Source organism: Anomaloglossus baeobatrachus, chromosome 4 (assembly GCF_048569485.1).
Source record: "Anomaloglossus baeobatrachus isolate aAnoBae1 chromosome 4, aAnoBae1.hap1, whole genome shotgun sequence".
Classification (NCBI taxonomy): Eukaryota; Metazoa; Chordata; class Amphibia; order Anura; family Aromobatidae; genus Anomaloglossus; species Anomaloglossus baeobatrachus.
The window spans coordinates 10,430,022-10,447,025 of NC_134356.1; the positions used below are offsets into that span (position 1 = coordinate 10,430,022).

At 52.6% G+C, this 17,004-nt stretch overlaps 1 protein-coding gene across 1 annotated transcript in view; it reads left to right on the forward strand.

Annotated features, from left to right (window-relative positions):
* The first annotated feature begins 6,770 nt into the window (after positions 1-6,770).
* The window catches only part of WNT5B (Wnt family member 5B), a 71,694-nt gene continuing 61,460 nt past the window's right edge, over positions 6,771-17,004 (forward strand). Inside the window, exon 1 of the mRNA XM_075343610.1 lies at positions 6,771-7,313. Within this exon, the coding sequence (XP_075199725.1) occupies positions 7,308-7,313 (6 nt within the window). The 5' untranslated portion in view covers positions 6,771-7,307. The remainder of the gene's footprint in view (positions 7,314-17,004) is intronic.

A 17,004-nucleotide genomic window follows, 5' to 3' on the forward strand; every position in this document is an offset into this window, starting at 1 on the left:
CAGAGATGTCATATACCGCTCCTCGTACCTCAGAGATGTCATATACCGCTCCTCTCACCTCAGAGATGTCATATACCGCTCTTCTTACCTCAGAGATGTCATATACCGCTCCTCTCACCTCAGAGATGTCTTATACCGCTCCTCTCACCTCAGAGATGTCATATACCGCTCCTCGTACCTCAGAGATGTCATATACCGCTCCTCTCACCTCAGAGATGTCATATACCGCTCCTCGTACCTCAGAGATGTCATATACCGCTCCTCTCACCTCAGAGATGTCATATACCGCTCCTCTCACCTCAGAGGTGTCATATACCGCTCCTCTCACCTCAGAGATGTCATATACCGCTCCTCACCTCAGAGGTGTCATATACCGCTCCTCTCACCTCAGAGATGTCATATACCGCTCCTCGTACCTCAGAGATGTCATATACCGCTCCTCTCACCTCAGAGATGTCATATACCGCTCTTCTTACCTCAGAGATGTCATATACCGCTCCTCTCACCTCAGAGATGTCTTATACCGCTCCTCTCACCTCAGAGATGTCATATACCGCTCCTCGTACCTCAGAGATGTCATATACCGCTCCTCTCACCTCAGAGATGTCATATACCGCTCCTCGTACCTCAGAGATGTCATATACCGCTCCTCTCACCTCAGAGATGTCATATACCGCTCCTCTCACCTCAGAGATGTCATATACCGCTCCTCTCACCTCAGAGATGTCATATACCGCTCCTCTCACCTCAGAGATGTCATATACCGCTCCTCGTACCTCAGAGATGTCATATACCGCTCCTCTCACCTCAGAGATGTCATATACCGCTCCTCACCTCAGAGGTGTCATATACCGCTCCTCTCACCTCAGAGATGTCATATACCGCTCCTCGTACCTCAGAGATGTCATATACCGCTCCTCTCACCTCAGAGATGTCATATACCGCTCTTCTTACCTCAGAGATGTCATATACCGCTCCTCTCACCTCAGAGATGTCTTATACCGCTCCTCTCACCTCAGAGATGTCATATACCGCTCCTCACCTCAGAGGTGTCATATACCGCTCCTCTCACCTCAGAGATGTCATATACCGCTCCTCTTACCTCAGAGATGTCTTATACCGCTCCTCTCACCTCAGAGATGTCATATACCGCTCCTCTCACCTCAGAGATGTCATATACCGCTCCTCTCACCTCAGAGATGTCATATACCGCTCCTCGTACCTCAGAGGTGTCATATACCGCTCCTCTCACCTCAGAGGTGTCATATACCGCTCCTCTCACCTCAGAGATGTCATATACCGCTCCTCGTACCTCAGAGATGTCATATACCGCTCCTCTCACCTCAGAGATGTCATATACCGCTCCTCGTACCTCAGAGGTGTCATATACCGCTCCTCTTACCTCAGAGGTGTCATATACCGCTCCTCGTACTTTAGAATGTCATATACCGCTCCTCGTACCTTAGAATGTCATATACCGCTCCTCGTACCTTAGAATGTCATATACCGCTCCTCGTACCTCAGAGATGTCATATACCGCTCCTCTCACCTCAGAGATGCCATATACCGCTCCTCGTACCTCAGAGATGTCATATACCGCTCCTCGTACCTCAGAGATGTCATATACCGCTCCTCTCACCTCAGAGATGTCATATACCGCTCTTCTCACCTCAGAGATGTCATATACCGCTCCTCTCACCTCAGAGATGTCAGTCATATACCGCTCCTCGTACCTCAGAGATGTCATATACCGCTCCTCGTACCTCAGAGATGTCATATACCGCTCCTCGTACCTCAGAGATGTCATATACCGCTCCTCGTACCTCAGAGATGTCATATACCGCTCCTCTCACCTCAGTGATGTCATATACCGCTCCTCGTACCTCAGAGATGCCATATACCGCTCCTCTCATCTCAGAGATGTCATATACCGCTCCTCGTACCTCAGAATGTCATATACCGCTCCTCGTACCTCAGTGATGTCATATACCGCTCCTCGTACCTCAGAGATGTCATATACCGCTCCTCTCACCTCAGAGATGTCATATACCGCTCCTCGTACCTCAGAGATGTCGTATACCGCTCCTCTCACCTCAGAGATGTCATATACCGCTCCTCGTACCTCAGAGATGTCATATACCGCTCCTCGTACCTCAGAGATGTCATATACCGCTCCTCGTACCTCAGAGATGTCATATACCGCTCCTCGTACCTCAGAGATGTCATATACCGCTCCTCTCACCTCAGAGATGTCATATACCGCTCCTCGTACCTCAGAATGTCATATACCGCTCCTCGTACCTCAGTGATGTCATATACCGCTACTCGTACCTCAGAGATGTCATATACCGCTCCTCTCATCTCAGAGATGTCATATACCGCTCCTCGTACCTCAGAGATGTCAGATACCGCTCCTCGTACCTCAGAGATGTCGTATACCGCTCCTCTCACCTCAGAGATGTCATATACCGCTCCTCTTACCTCAGAGATGTCATATACCGCTCCTCTTACCTCAGAGATGTCATATTACCGCTCCTCTCACCTCAGAGATGTCATATACCGCTCCTCTCACCTCAGAGATGTCATATACCGCTCCTCTTACCTCAGAGATGTCATATACCGCTCTTCTTACCTCAGAGATGCCATATACCGCTCCTCTCACCTCAGAGATGTCATATAACGCTCCTCTCACCACAGAGATGTCATATACCGCTCCTCTCACCACAGAGGTGTCATATACTGCTCCTCTCACCTCAGAGATGTCATATACCGCTCCTCTCACCTCAGAGGTGTCATATACCGCTCCTCATACCTTAGAATGTCATATACCGCTCCTCGTACCTCAGAGATGTCATATACCGCTCCTCTTACCTCAGAGATGTCATATACCGCTCCTCTTACCTCAGAGATGTCATATTACCGCTCCTCTTACCTCAGAGATGTCGTATACCGCTCCTCTCACCTCAGAGATGTCATATACCGCTCCTCTCACCTCAGAGATGTCATATACCGCTCCTCTTACCTCAGAGATGTCATATACCGCTCTTCTTACCTCAGAGATGCCATATACCGCTCCTCTCACCTCAGAGATGTCATATACCGCTCCTCTCACCACAGAGATGTCATATACCGCTCCTCTCACCACAGAGGTGTCATATACCGCTCCTCTCACCTCAGAGATGTCATATACCGCTCCTCTCACCTCAGAGGTGTCATATACCGCTCCTCGTACCTCAGAGATGTCATATACCGCTCCTCTCACCTCAGAGATGTCATATACCGCTCTTCTTACCTCAGAGATGTCATATACCGCTCCTCTCACCTCAGAGATGTCATATACCGCTCCTCTCACCTCAGAGATGTCATATACCGCTCTTCGTACCTCAGAGATGCCATATACCGCTCCTCGTACCTCAGAGATGTCATATACCGCTCCTCGTACCTCAGAGATGTCATATACCGCTCCTCTCACCTCAGAGATGTCATATACCGCTCCTCTCACCTCAGAGATGTCATATACCGCTCCTCGTACCTCAGAGATGTCATATACCGCTCCTCTCACCTCAGAGATGTCATATACCGCTCCTCTCACCTCAGAGATGTCATATACCGCTCCTCGTACCTCAGAGATGTCATATACCGCTCCTCGTACCTCAGAGATGTCATATACCGCTCCTCGTACCTCAGAGATGTCATATACCGCTCCTCGTACCTCAGAGATGTCATATACCGCTCCTCGTACCTCAGAGATGTCATATACCGCTCCTCGTACCTCAGAGATGTCATATACCGCTCCTCTCACCTCAGTGATGTCATATACCGCTCCTCTCACCTCAGAGGTGTCATATACCGCTCCTCGTACCTCAGAGATGTCATATACCGCTCCTCTCACCTCAGAGATGTCATATACCGCTCCTCTCACCTCAGAGGTGTCATATACCACTCCTCGTACCTTAGAATGTCATATACCGCTCCTCGTACCTCAGAGATGTCATATACCGCTCCTCTCACCTCAGAGATGTCATATACCGCTCTTCGTACCTCAGAGATGTCATATACCGCTCCTCGTACCTCAGAGATGTCGTATACCGCTCCTCGTACCTCAGAGATGCCATATACCGCTCCTCGTACCTCAGAGATGTCTTATACCGCTCCTCGTACCTCAGAGATGTCATATACCGCTCCTCTCACCTCAGAGATGTCATATACCGCTCCTCTCACCTCAGAGATGTCATATACCGCTCCTCTCACCTCAGAGATGTCATATACCGCTCCTCGTACCTCAGAGATGTCATATACCGCTCCTCGTACCTCAGAGATGTCATATACCGCTCCTCGTACCTCAGAGATGTCATATACCGCTCCTCGTACCTCAGAGATGTCATATACCGCTCCTCTCACCTCAGTGATGTCATATACCGCTCCTCGTACCTCAGAGATGCCATACACCGCTCCTCTCATCTCAGAGATGTCATATACCGCTCCTCGTACCTCAGAATGTCATATACCGCTCCTCGTACCTCAGTGATGTCATATACCGCTCCTCGTACCTCAGAGATGTCATATACCGCTCCTCTCACCTCAGAGATGTCATATACCGCTCCTCGTACCTCAGAGATGTCGTATACCGCTCCTCTCACCTCAGAGATGCCATATACCGCTCCTCGTACCTCAGAGATGTCATATACTGCTCCTCGTACCTCAGAGATGTCATATACCGCTCCTCTCACCACAGAGGTGTCATATACCGCTCCTCTCACCTCAGAGATGTCATATACCGCTCCTCTCACCTCAGAGGTGTCATATACCGCTCCTCGTACCTTAGAATGTCATATACCGCTCCTCGTACCTCAGAGATGTCATATACCGCTCCTCGTACCTCAGAGATGTCATATACCACTCCTCTCACCTCAGAGATGTCATATACCGCTCTTCTTACCTCAGAGATGTCATATACCGCTCCTCGTACCTCAGAGATGTCATATACCGCTCCTCGTACCTCAGAGATGTCATATACCGCTCTTCTCACCTCAGAGATGTCATATACCGCTCCTCGTACCTCAGAGATGTCATATACCGCTTCTCGTACCTCAGAGATGTCATATACCGCTCCTCTCACCTCAGAGATGTCATATACCGCTCCTCTCACCTCAGAGATGTCATATACCGCTCCTCTCACCTCAGAGATGTCATATACCGCTCCTCTCACCTCAGAGATGCCATATACCGCTCCTCGTACCTCAGAGATGTCATATACCGCTCCTCGTACCTCAGAGATGTCATATACCGCTCCTCGTACCTCAGAGATGTCATATACCGCTCCTCGTACCTCAGAGATGTCATATACCGCTCCTCGTACCTCAGAGATGTCATATACCGCTCCTCGTACCTCAGAGATGTCATATACCGCTCCTCTCACCTCAGAGATGTTATATACCGCTCCTCTCACCTCAGAGATGTTATATACCGCTCCTCTCACCTCAGTGATGGCATATACCGCTCCTCGTACCTCAGAGATGCCATATACCGCTCCTCTCATCTCAGAGATGTCATATACCGCTCCTCGTACCTCAGAATGTCATATACCGCTCCTCGTACCTCAGTGATGTCATATACCGCTCCTCGTACCTCAGAGATGTCATATACCGCTCCTCTCACCTCAGAGATGTCATATACCGCTCCTCGTACCTCAGAGATGTCGTATACCGCTCCTCTCACCTCAGAGATGCCATATACCGCTCCTCGTACCTCAGAGATGTCATATACCGCTCCTCGTACCTCAGAGATGTCATATACCGCTCCTTTCACCTCAGAGATGTCATATACCGCTCCTCTCACCTCAGAGATGTCATATACCGCTCCTCGTACCTCAGAGATGTCATATACCGCTCCTCTCACCTCAGAGATGTCATATACCGCTCCTCGTACCTCAGAGATGTCATATACCGCTCCTCTCACCTCAGAGATGTCATATACCGCTCTTCTCACCTCAGAGATGTCATATACCGCTCCTCGTACCTCAGAGATGTCATATACCGCTCCTCGTACCTCAGAGATGTCATATACCGCTCCTCTCACCTCAGTGATGTCATATACCGCTCCTCGTACCTCAGAGATGCCATATACCGCTCCTCTCATCTCAGAGATGTCATATACCGCTCCTCTCACCTCAGAGATGTCATATACCGCTCCTCGTACCTCAGAGATGTCATATACCGCTCCTCTTACCTCAGAGATGTCATATACCGCTCCTCTTACCTCAGAGATGTCATATACCGCTCCTCTCACCTCAGAGATGTCATATACCGCTCCTCGTACCTCAGAGATGTCATATACCGCTCCTCGTACCTCAGAGATGTCATATACCGCTCCTCTTACCTCAGAGATGTCATATACCGCTCTTCTCACCTCAGAGATGTCATATACCGCTCCTCTTACCTCAGAGATGTCATATACCGCTCCTCTTACCTCAGAGATGTCATATACCGCTCTTCTCACCTCAGAGATGTCATATACCGCTCCTCTTACCTCAGAGATGTCATATACCGCTCCTCTTACCTCAGAGATGTCATATACCGCTCTTCTCACCTCAGAGATGTTATATACCGCTCCTCGGACCTCAGGAAACCTTCCTGACACTGTCACCTGTGCTGGAGCCGCACTGCGCGCTTCTCTGTAGGGGGCGGGATTGCGCCACATAGGCGTAGTTTCAAAGTTTTGTGGGCGTGGTTGTCAGAGACTGGGCGTGGTTTCGAAGTTACGGATCGTAGTGAGACAAGTTCTCATCTGTGGACTGGAGTCCGGGAGCGACAGCGGCGAGAGGAGACCGGACGCACCGGGTAGAGGAGACTGGACACACCGGGGATATAGAGACGCACCAGGGAGAGGAGACCGGACACACCGGGGATATAGAGATACACCGGGGAGAGGAGACCGGACATACCGGGGATATAGATACACCGAGGATATAGAGATACACCGGGAAGAGAGACTGGATACACCGAGGATATAGAGACGCACCAAGGAGCAGAGACCGGAAAGCGGAGACAGAGAGACGCCGGAGATCGAGAGCGAGGACCGGACACACCGGCGGCCGCTCCGCTGAGAGCCGGGATTGTCTCCAGGCGCACCGCTCCGGGACTGTACAATCCTTATCTAGGACCGGACTATGCCGCCCGGTGACCGCGGGTGACGCCACCAGTGGATGTACCTGTGCGCCGCAATTGTGTTGGATTTGGGACCCTGTATTTCCCCCGCACCCCGGAGAGGGGAGCCCGGATCATCCCCCGAGCAGGAGACCCCCGGACATGCAGGTAAGGACCCCTGTGCTGGAGCCCATCACTGACCGGCAGCCCCCCGAGTGTAAGAACGTCCGGACCCCATCACTGACCGGCAGCCCCCGAGCGTAAGAGCGTCCGGACCCCATCACTGACCGGAGGGCGTCCGGAACCCATCACTGAGCAGCGGCCCCCCGAGTGTAAGAGGGTTCGGAGCCCATCACTGACCGGCAGCCCCCCGAGTGTAAGAACATCCGGAACCCATCACTGACCGGCAGCCCCCGAGCGTAAGAGCGTCCGGACCCCATCACTGACCGGAGGGCGTCCGGAACCCATCACTGAGCAGCGGCCCCCGAGTGTAAGAGCGTCTAGACCCCATCACTAACCGGCAGCCCCCCGAGTGTAAGAACATCCGGAAGCCATCACTGACCGGCAGCCCCCCGAGTGTAAGAGGGTTCGGAGCCCATCACTGACCGGCAGCCCCCCGAGTGTAAGAGGGTTCGGAGCCCATCACTGACCGGCAGCCCCCCGAGTGTAAGAACGTCCGGAACCCATCACTGACCGGCAGCCCCCCGAGTGTAAGAACGTCCGGACCCCATCACTGACCGGCAGCCCCCCGAGTGTAAGAACGTCCGGACCCCATCACTGACCGGCAGCCCCCCGAGTGTAAGAACGTCCGGACCCCATCACTGACCGGCAGCCCCCCGAGTGTAAGAACGTCCGGACCCCATCACTGACCGGCAGCCCCCCGAGTGTAAGAACGTCCGGACCCCATCACTGACCGGCAGCCCCCCGAGTGTAAGAACGTCCGGACCCCATCACTGACCGGCAGCCCCCCGAGTGTAAGAACGTCCGGACCCCATCACTGACCGGCAGCCCCCCGAGTGTAAGAACGTCCGGACCCCATCACTGACCGGCAGCCCCCCGAGTGTAAGAACGTCCGGACCCCATCACTGACCGGCAGCCCCCCGAGTGTAAGAACGTCCGGACCCCATCACTGACCGGCAGCCCCCCGAGTGTAAGAACGTCCGGACCCCATCACTGACCGGCAGCCCCCCGAGTGTAAGAACGTCCGGACCCCATCACTGACCGGCAGCCCCCGAGTGTAAGAACGTCCGGACCCCATCACTGACCGGCAGCCCCCGAGTGTAAGAACGTCCGGACCCCATCACTGACCGGCAGCCCCCGAGTGTAAGAACGTCCGGAACCCATCACTGACCGGCAGCCCCCGTGTAAGAACGTCCGGAACCCATCACTGACCGGCAGCCCCCGAGTGTAAGAACGTCCGGACCCCATCACTGACCGGCAGCCCCCGAGTGTAAGAACGTCCGGAACCCATCACTGACCGGCAGCCCCCGTGTAAGAACGTCCGGAACCCATCACTGACCGGCAGCCCCCGAGCGTAAGAGCGTCCGGACCCCATCACGGACCGGCGAACACCCCCCCCCCCTCTCCCTCACGAGTGTAAGAGCGTCCTGAGCCAGGAGCCCATCACTGACCGGCAGCCCCCCTAGTGTAAGAACGTCCGGACCCCATCACTGACCGGTAGCCCCCCGAGTGTAAGAGCGTTCGGAGCCCATCACTGATTGGCAGCCCCCCGAGTGTAAGAGCGTTCGGAGCCCATCACTGACCGGCAGCCCCCCGAGTGTAAGAGCGTTCGGAGCCCATCACTGACCGGCAGCCCCCCGAGTGTAAGAGCGTTCGGAGCCCATCACTGACCGGCAGCCCCCCGAGTGTAAGAGCGTTCAGAGCCCATCACTGACCGGCAGCCCCCCGAGTGTAAGAGCGTTCGGATCCCATCACTGACCGGCAGCCCCCAAATGTAAGAACATCCGGAACCCATCACTGACTGGCAGCCCCCCGAGTGTAAGAGCGTTCGGAGCCCATCACTGACCGGCGGCCCCCCGAGTGTAAGAGCGTTCACACCCCATCACTGACCGGCGACCCCCCTAGTGTAAGAACGTCCGGACCCCATCACTGACCGGTAGCCCCCCCGAGTGTAAGAGCGTTCGGAGCCCATCACTGATCGGCAGCCCCCCGAGTGTAAGAGCGTTCGGAGCCCATCACTGACCGGCAGCCCCCCGAGTGTAAGAGCGTTCGGAGCCCATCACTGACCGGCAGCCCCCCGAGTGCAAGAGCGTTCAGAGCCCATCACTGACCGGCAGCTCCCGAGTGTAAGAGCGTTCAGAGCCCATCACTGACCGGCAGCCCCCCGAGTGTAAGAGCGTTCAGAGCCCATCACTGACCGGCAGCCCCCCGAGTGTAAGAGCGTTCGGATCCCATCACTGACCGGCAGCCCCCAAATGTAAGAACATCCGGAACCCATCACTGACTGGCAGCCCCCCGAGTGTAAGAGCGTTCGGAGCCCATCACTGACCGGCGGCCCCCCGAGTGTAAGAGCGTTCACACCCCATCACTGACCGGCGACCCCCCGAGTGTAAGAGCGTTCGGAGCCCATCAATGACCGGCAGCCCACCGAGTGTTGGAGCGTCCGGAGCCCCTCACTAACCGGCGACCCCCTCCCCACGAGTGTGAGCGTCCTGAGCCCGGACCCATCTGACCAGCGGCCCCTGAGTGTAAGAGCATCCGGAGCCCATCACTGACTGGCAGCCCCCAAATGTAAGAGTGTTCTGACCCAATCACTAACCAGTAGCCCCCCCGAGTGTAAGAGCATCCAGAGCCCGGACCCCGCCACTGACCAGCAAGTCCACCCCCCTCACCCGCCAGTGTAAGTGTGCCAGAGCCCCCCACTCCTAGTATAATTGCTGCATGCCCCTGTATTGTGTAATGCGTGATCGTCTGTATAATCCCCTTAATATGAGGCTCACTCTTCTACCCGTGTAACGTCTGTACATGATCTCCGCTCTGCCTTTTTGTTCTGTTGATTGGACCCCTCTCCTAGTTTGCACCCCCTGTGCCCCCTGTAATCTTCTTGGTCGACCTCATCTCTATTCTCTAGCCCCTAATCTGATACCCTTTATAACTCTGTGCCCAGTGGACTCCAGCCCCCTTGGCCTGGCGTCTGCCCCCCCCCCCCCTCGGTCTGGCGTCCGTCTCCCTTACCCCCCTCTTCGGTCTGGCATCTGTTGTCCCCCCCCCCCCCTACCTCTTCGGTCTGGCGTGTGTCCCCCTCCCCCTACCTCTTCGGTCTGGCGTGTGTCCCCCTCCCCCTACCTCTTCGGTCTGGCGTGTGTCCCCCTCCCCCTACCTCTTCGGTCTGGCGTGTGTCCCCCTCCCCCTACCTCTTCGGTCTGGCGTGTGTCCCCCTCCCCCTACCTCTTCGGTCTGGCGTGTGTCCCCCTCCCCCTACCTCTTCGGTCTGGCGTGTGTCCCCCTCCCCCTACCTCTTCGGTCTGGCGTGTGTCCCCCTCCCCCTACCTCTTCGGTCTGGCGTGTGTCCCCCTCCCCCTACCTCTTCGGTCTGGCGTGTGTCCCCCTCCCCCTACCTCTTCGGTCTGGCGTGTGTCCCCCTCCCCCTACCTCTTCGGTCTGGCGTGTGTCCCCCTCCCCCTACCTCTTCGGTCTGGCGTGTCCCCTCCCCCCCCACCTCTTCGGTCTGGCGTGTCCCCTCCCCCCCCCACCTCTTCGGTCTGGCGTGTCCCCTCCCCCCCCTAACTCTTCGGTCTGGCGTGTCCCCTCCCCCCCCCTAACTCTTCGGTCTGGCGTGTCCCCTCCCCCCCCTAACTCTTCGGTCTGGCGTGTCCCCTCCCCCCCCTAACTCTTCGGTCTGGCGTGTCCCCTCCCCCCCCTAACTCTTCGGTCTGGTGTGTCCCCTCCCCCCCCCTAACTCTTCGGTCTGGCGTGTCCCCTCCCCCCCCCCTAACTCTTCGGTCTGGCGTGTCCCCTCCCCCCCCCCTAACTCTTCGGTCTGGCGTGTCCCCTCCCCCCCCCCCTACCTCTTCGGTCTGGCGTGTCCCCTCCCCCCCCCCTACCTCTTCGGTCTGGCGTGTCCCCTCCCCCCCCCTACCTCTTCGGTCTGGCGTGTCCCCTCCCCCCCCCCTACCTCTTCGGTCTGGCGTGTCCCCTCCCCCCCCCTACCTCTTCGGTCTGGCGTGTCCCCTCCCCCCCCTACCTCTTCGGTCTGGCGTGTCCCCTCCCCCCCCTACCTCTTCGGTCTGGCGTGTCCCCTCCCCCCCCCCCTACCTCTTCGGTCTGGCGTGTCCCCTCCCCCCCCCCTACCTCTTCGGTCTGGCGTGTCCCCTCCCCCCCCCTACCTCTTCGGTCTGGCGTGTCCCCTCCCCCCCCCTACCTCTTCGGTCTGGCGTGTCCCCCCCCCCACACACCTCTTCGGTCTGGCGTGTGTGTCCCCCCCCCCACACCTCTTCGGTCTGGCGTGTGTGTCCCCCCCCCACCTCTTCGGTCTGGCGTGTGTGTCCCCCCCCACCTCTTCGGTCTGGCGTGTGTGTCCCCCCCCACCTCTTCGGTCTGGCATGTGTGTCCCCCCCCACCTCTTCGGTCTGGCATGTGTGTCCCCCCCCCACACCTCTTCGGTCTGGCGTGTGTGTCCCCCCCACACCTCTTCGGTCTGGCGTGTGTGTCCCCCCCCCCACACCTCTTCGGTCTGGCGTGTGTGTCCCCCCCCCCACACCTCTTCGGTCTGGCGTGTGTGTCGTCCCCCCACACCTCTTCGGTCTGGCGTGTGTGTCGTCCCCCCACACCTCTTCGGTCTGGCGTGTGTGTCGTCCCCCCACACCTCTTCGGTCTGGCGTGTGTGTCGTCCCCCCACACCTCTTCGGTCTGGCGTATGTGTCGTCCCCCCCTCCTCCCCCCTTTTGGTCTGGCGTCTGCAACCCAGCCCCTTTGGTCTGGTGTCTGCCATTTCCCCCCCCCCCCCCCTTGGTCTGGCGTCAGAGCTCGCGGCACCTCCACGCCGCTCATCCAGGTCACCTTCTTACCCACCTCTCCCAGACCTCGGGGCCACCTCCACGCCGCTCGTCCATGTCACCTTCTTGCCCACCTCTCCCAGACCTCGGGGCCACCTCCGCGCCGCTCGTCCATGTCACCTTCTTGCCCACCTCTCCCAGACCTCGGGGCCACCTCCGCGCCGCTCGTCCATGTCACCTTCTTGCCCACCTCTCCCAGACCTCGGGGCCACCTCCGCGCCGCCCGTCCATGTCACCTTCTTGCACACCTCTCCCAGACCTTGGGGCCACCTCCGCGCCGCCCGTCCATGTCACTTTCTTGCCCACCTTTCCTAGACCTCGTGGCCACCCGTCCATGTCACCTTCTTGCCCACCTTTCCTAGACCTCGTGGCCACCTCCACGCCGCCCGTCCATGTCACCTTCTTGCACACCTATCCCAGACCTCGTGGACACCCTTCCATGTCACCTTCTTGCTCACCTTTCCCAGAGCACGGTGCCACCTCCGCGCCGCCCGTCCATGTCACCTTCTTGCCCACCTTTCCCAGAGCACGGTGCCACCTCCACGCCGCCTGTCCATGTCACCTTCTTGCCCACCTTTCCCAGAGCACAGTGTCACCTCCACGCCGCCCGTCCATGTCACCTTCTTGCCCACCTTTCCCAGAGCACAGTGTCACCTCCACGCCGCCCGTCCATGTCACCTTCTTGCCCACCTTTCCCAGAGCACGGTGCCACCTCCACGCCGCCCGTCCATGTCACCTTCTTGCCCACCTTTCCCAGAGCACGGTGCCACCTCCACGCCGCCCGTCCATGTCACCTTCTTGCCCACCTTTCCCAGAGCACAGTGTCACCTCCACGCCGCCCGTCCATGTCACCTTCTTGCCCACCTTTCCCAGAGCACGGTGTCACCTCCATGCCGCCCGTCCATGTCACCTTCGTGCCCACCTTTCTTGAACCTCGGCCTCTACAGACTCCTCTCTGCCATCAGTAGAGGAACATCGCTTCATTAATGTGATGGAAAACAGATGGAGATTGGGTTCTCAGGGTTGTCGGTCGAATTACTAGTTGTTTGCGAGTTGTCAGACTTTTGTATTTCTGCATTGGATGACAATCTGTGGTTCTGTCAGATTTAAGGGGGGACGAGTACATAAAGCAAAGCACAGTTGCCATAGCAACCTTTCATGCTGTAGCCCCCCCCCCCACCCCCCTCCTCCTGCTCCCCCCCCCCTCCTGCTCCCCCCCTTAATTTTTTTTTTTCAAAAACAGCAGTGATCAGTGATGGAAACAGTCAGCAAGTTGGTCACTAGTAGTGTTGAGCGGACCCCGATCTGAAAAATCTGGATCCGCACGGTTCGAGGTTCCGATCCGAGTCCGACCAGTACCCGGGATCCGGGGTACACGATCCGGATCATTCTTCTTCTTCTTTTTTTTTCTTTTTTTTTTTCTTTCTTTCTCTTTCTTTCTCTTTCTTTCTCTTTCTTTCTCTTTCTTTCTCTTTCTTTCTCTTTCTTTCTCTTTCTTTCTCTTTCTTTCTCTTTCTTTCTCTTTCTTTCTCTGTCTGTCTGTCTGTCTGTCTTTTTCTTTCTTTCTGTCTTTCTTTCTCTCTCTTTCTTTCCTCATTGATTTATATGGCCGCAGATTCCGGATCGGATCCGGACTTCCGCGGAAACCCGATCCGGATCCGGATTATGACCGATCCGCTCAACTCTAGTTACTAGACCAAACTGAGGAGGGCGAAGGAGCATTCAAGATGTTCTGTGTTAATGCGTAACCGGACTCGTAATCTGTCCAAGGGGTCTCCATGTGGTGGTGACGATGGGGCTCGGGCCTACGAGGAAAGTCGCACCTGATTTTGGTGTATTGGTATAATGAAAAATACAAATGTTGCCCGTAGCAACCATAATAAAAAGAAAGTGAAACTGCTGCCTTCATCAACCAATCAAATCACTGTAACCTGATTGGTTGCTAATAGCAGCAGCTTCCACTTCCTGCCAATGACTGCTAGGCAACCAATCAGAGTTCAGCTTTCACTTTCTAACCTTCTATGACCAGATAAAACCTGACCTGGAATTGGTTACTATGGCAACATCCATGTTTCCTTAGCGCCAGACATTGATTGTCAATGGAATCGGATATAGGAGGCGTCTGTGTAACAAACTATTACTGCCCCCCTATGTACAAGAATATAACTACTATAATACTGCTCCCTATGTACAAGAATATAACTACTATAATACTGCCCCCTATGTACAAGAATATAACTACTATAATACTGCCCCCTATGTACAAGAATATAACTACTATAATACTGCTCCCTATATACAAGAATATAACTACTATAATACTGCCCCCTATGTACAAGAATATAACTACTATAATACTGCTCCCTATATACAAGAATATAACTACTATAATACTGCCCCCTATGTACAAGAATATAACTACTATAATACTGCTCCCTATATACAAGAATATAACTACTATAATACTGCCCCCTATGTACAAGAATATAACTACTATAATACTGCCCCCTATGTACAAGAATATAACTACTATAATACTGCTCCCTATATACAAGAATATAACTACTATAATACTGCCCCCCTATGTACAAGAATATAACTACTATAATACTGCTCCCTATATACAAGAATATAACTACTATAATACTGCTCCCTATATACAAGAATATAACTACTATAATACTGCTCCCTATATACAAGAATATATTTACTATAATACTGCTTCCTATGTACAGGAATATTACTACTATAATACTGCTCCTATGTACAAGAATATAACTACTATAATACTGCCCCTATATACAAGAATATAACTACTATAATACTGCTCCCTATGTACAGGAATATAACTACTATAATACTGCTCCCTATGTACAGGAATATAACTACTATAATACTGCCCCCTATTTACAAGAATATAACTACTATAATACTGCTCCTATATACAAGAATATAACTACTATAATACTGCCCCCTATGTACAGGAATATTACTACTATAATACTGCCCCCTGTGTACAGGAATATTACTACTATAATACTGCCCCCTGTGTACAAGAATATAACTGCTATAATACTGCCCCCTATGTACAAGAATATAACTGCTATAATACTGCCCCTATGTACAAGAATATAACTACTATAATACTGCCCCCTATGTACAAGAATATAACTACTATAATACTGCCCCCTATGTACAAGAATATAACTGCTATAATACTGCCCCCTATGTACAAGAATATAACTGCTATAATACTGCCCCCTATGTACAGGAATATAACTACTATAATACTGCCCCCTATGTACAGGAATATAACTACTATAATACTGCCCCTATGTACAGGAATATAACTACTATAATACTGCCCCTATGTACAGGAATATAACTACTATAATACTGCCCCTATGTACAGGAATATAACTACTATAATACTGCTCCCTATATACAAGAATATAACTACTATAATACTGCCCCTATGTACAGGAATATAACTACTATAATACTGCCCCCTATGTACAGGAATATAACTACTATAATACTGCCCCTATGTACAGGAATATAACTACTATAATACTGCCCCTATGTACAGGAATATAACTACTATAATACTGCCCCTATGTACAGGAATATAACTACTATAATACTGCTCCCTATATACAAGAATATAACTACTATAATACTGCCCCTATGTACAGGAATATAACTACTATAATACTGCTCCCTATATACAAGAATATAACTACTATAATACTGCCCCCTATGTACAAGAATATAACTACTATAATACTGCCCCCCTATGTACAAGAATATAACTACTATAATACTGCCCCTATGTACAAGAATATAACTACTATAATACTGCCCCTATGTACAAGAATATAACTACTATAATACTGCCCCTATGTACAAGAATATAACTACTATAATACTGCTCCTATGTACAAGAATATAACTGCTATAATACTGCCTCTATGTACAAGAATATAACTGCTATAATACTGCCCCTATGTACAGGAATATAACTACTATAATACTGCTCCTATATACAAGAATATATTTACTATAATACTGCCCCCTATGTACAGGAATATTACTACTATAATACTGCCCCCTATGTACAAGAATATAACTACTATAATACTGCCCCCTATGTACAAGAATATATCTGCTATAATACTGCCTCTATGTACAAGAATATAACTACTATAATACTGCCCCTATGTAAAAGAATATAACTACTATAATACCGCCCCCTATGTGCAAGAATATATCTGCTATAATACTGCCCCCTATGTATAAGAATATAATTGCTATAATACTGCCCCTATGTACAAGTATATAACTACTATAATACTGCCCCCTATTTATAAGAATATAACTACTATAATACTGCTCTTATATGTAAGAATATGTAGTAGGATTATTATACAGTTATTTTTCATCTTTTTTATCCTGATATTTCGTGCTGATCTCTGACCACATTCAGTTTTTCCTCATTTTTTTCTGACTTTTGCTCGGTCTCTTCTCTTCTCGTGATTATATAATGGCCGGTGACGACGACTTCTCTTTTAAAAAAGAGTGTAAGAGCATCCAGAGCCCGGACCCCGCCACTGACCAGCAAGTCCACCCCCCCTCACCCGCCAGTGTAAGTGTGCCAGAGCCCCCCACTCCTAGTATAATTGCTGCATGCCCCTGTATTGTGTAATGCGTGATCGTCTGTATAATCCCCTTAATATGAGGCTCACTCTTCTACCCGTGTAACGTCTGTACATGATCTCCGCTCTGCCTTTTTGTTCTGTTGATTGGACCCCTCTCCTAGTTTGCACCCCCTGTGCCCCCCTGTA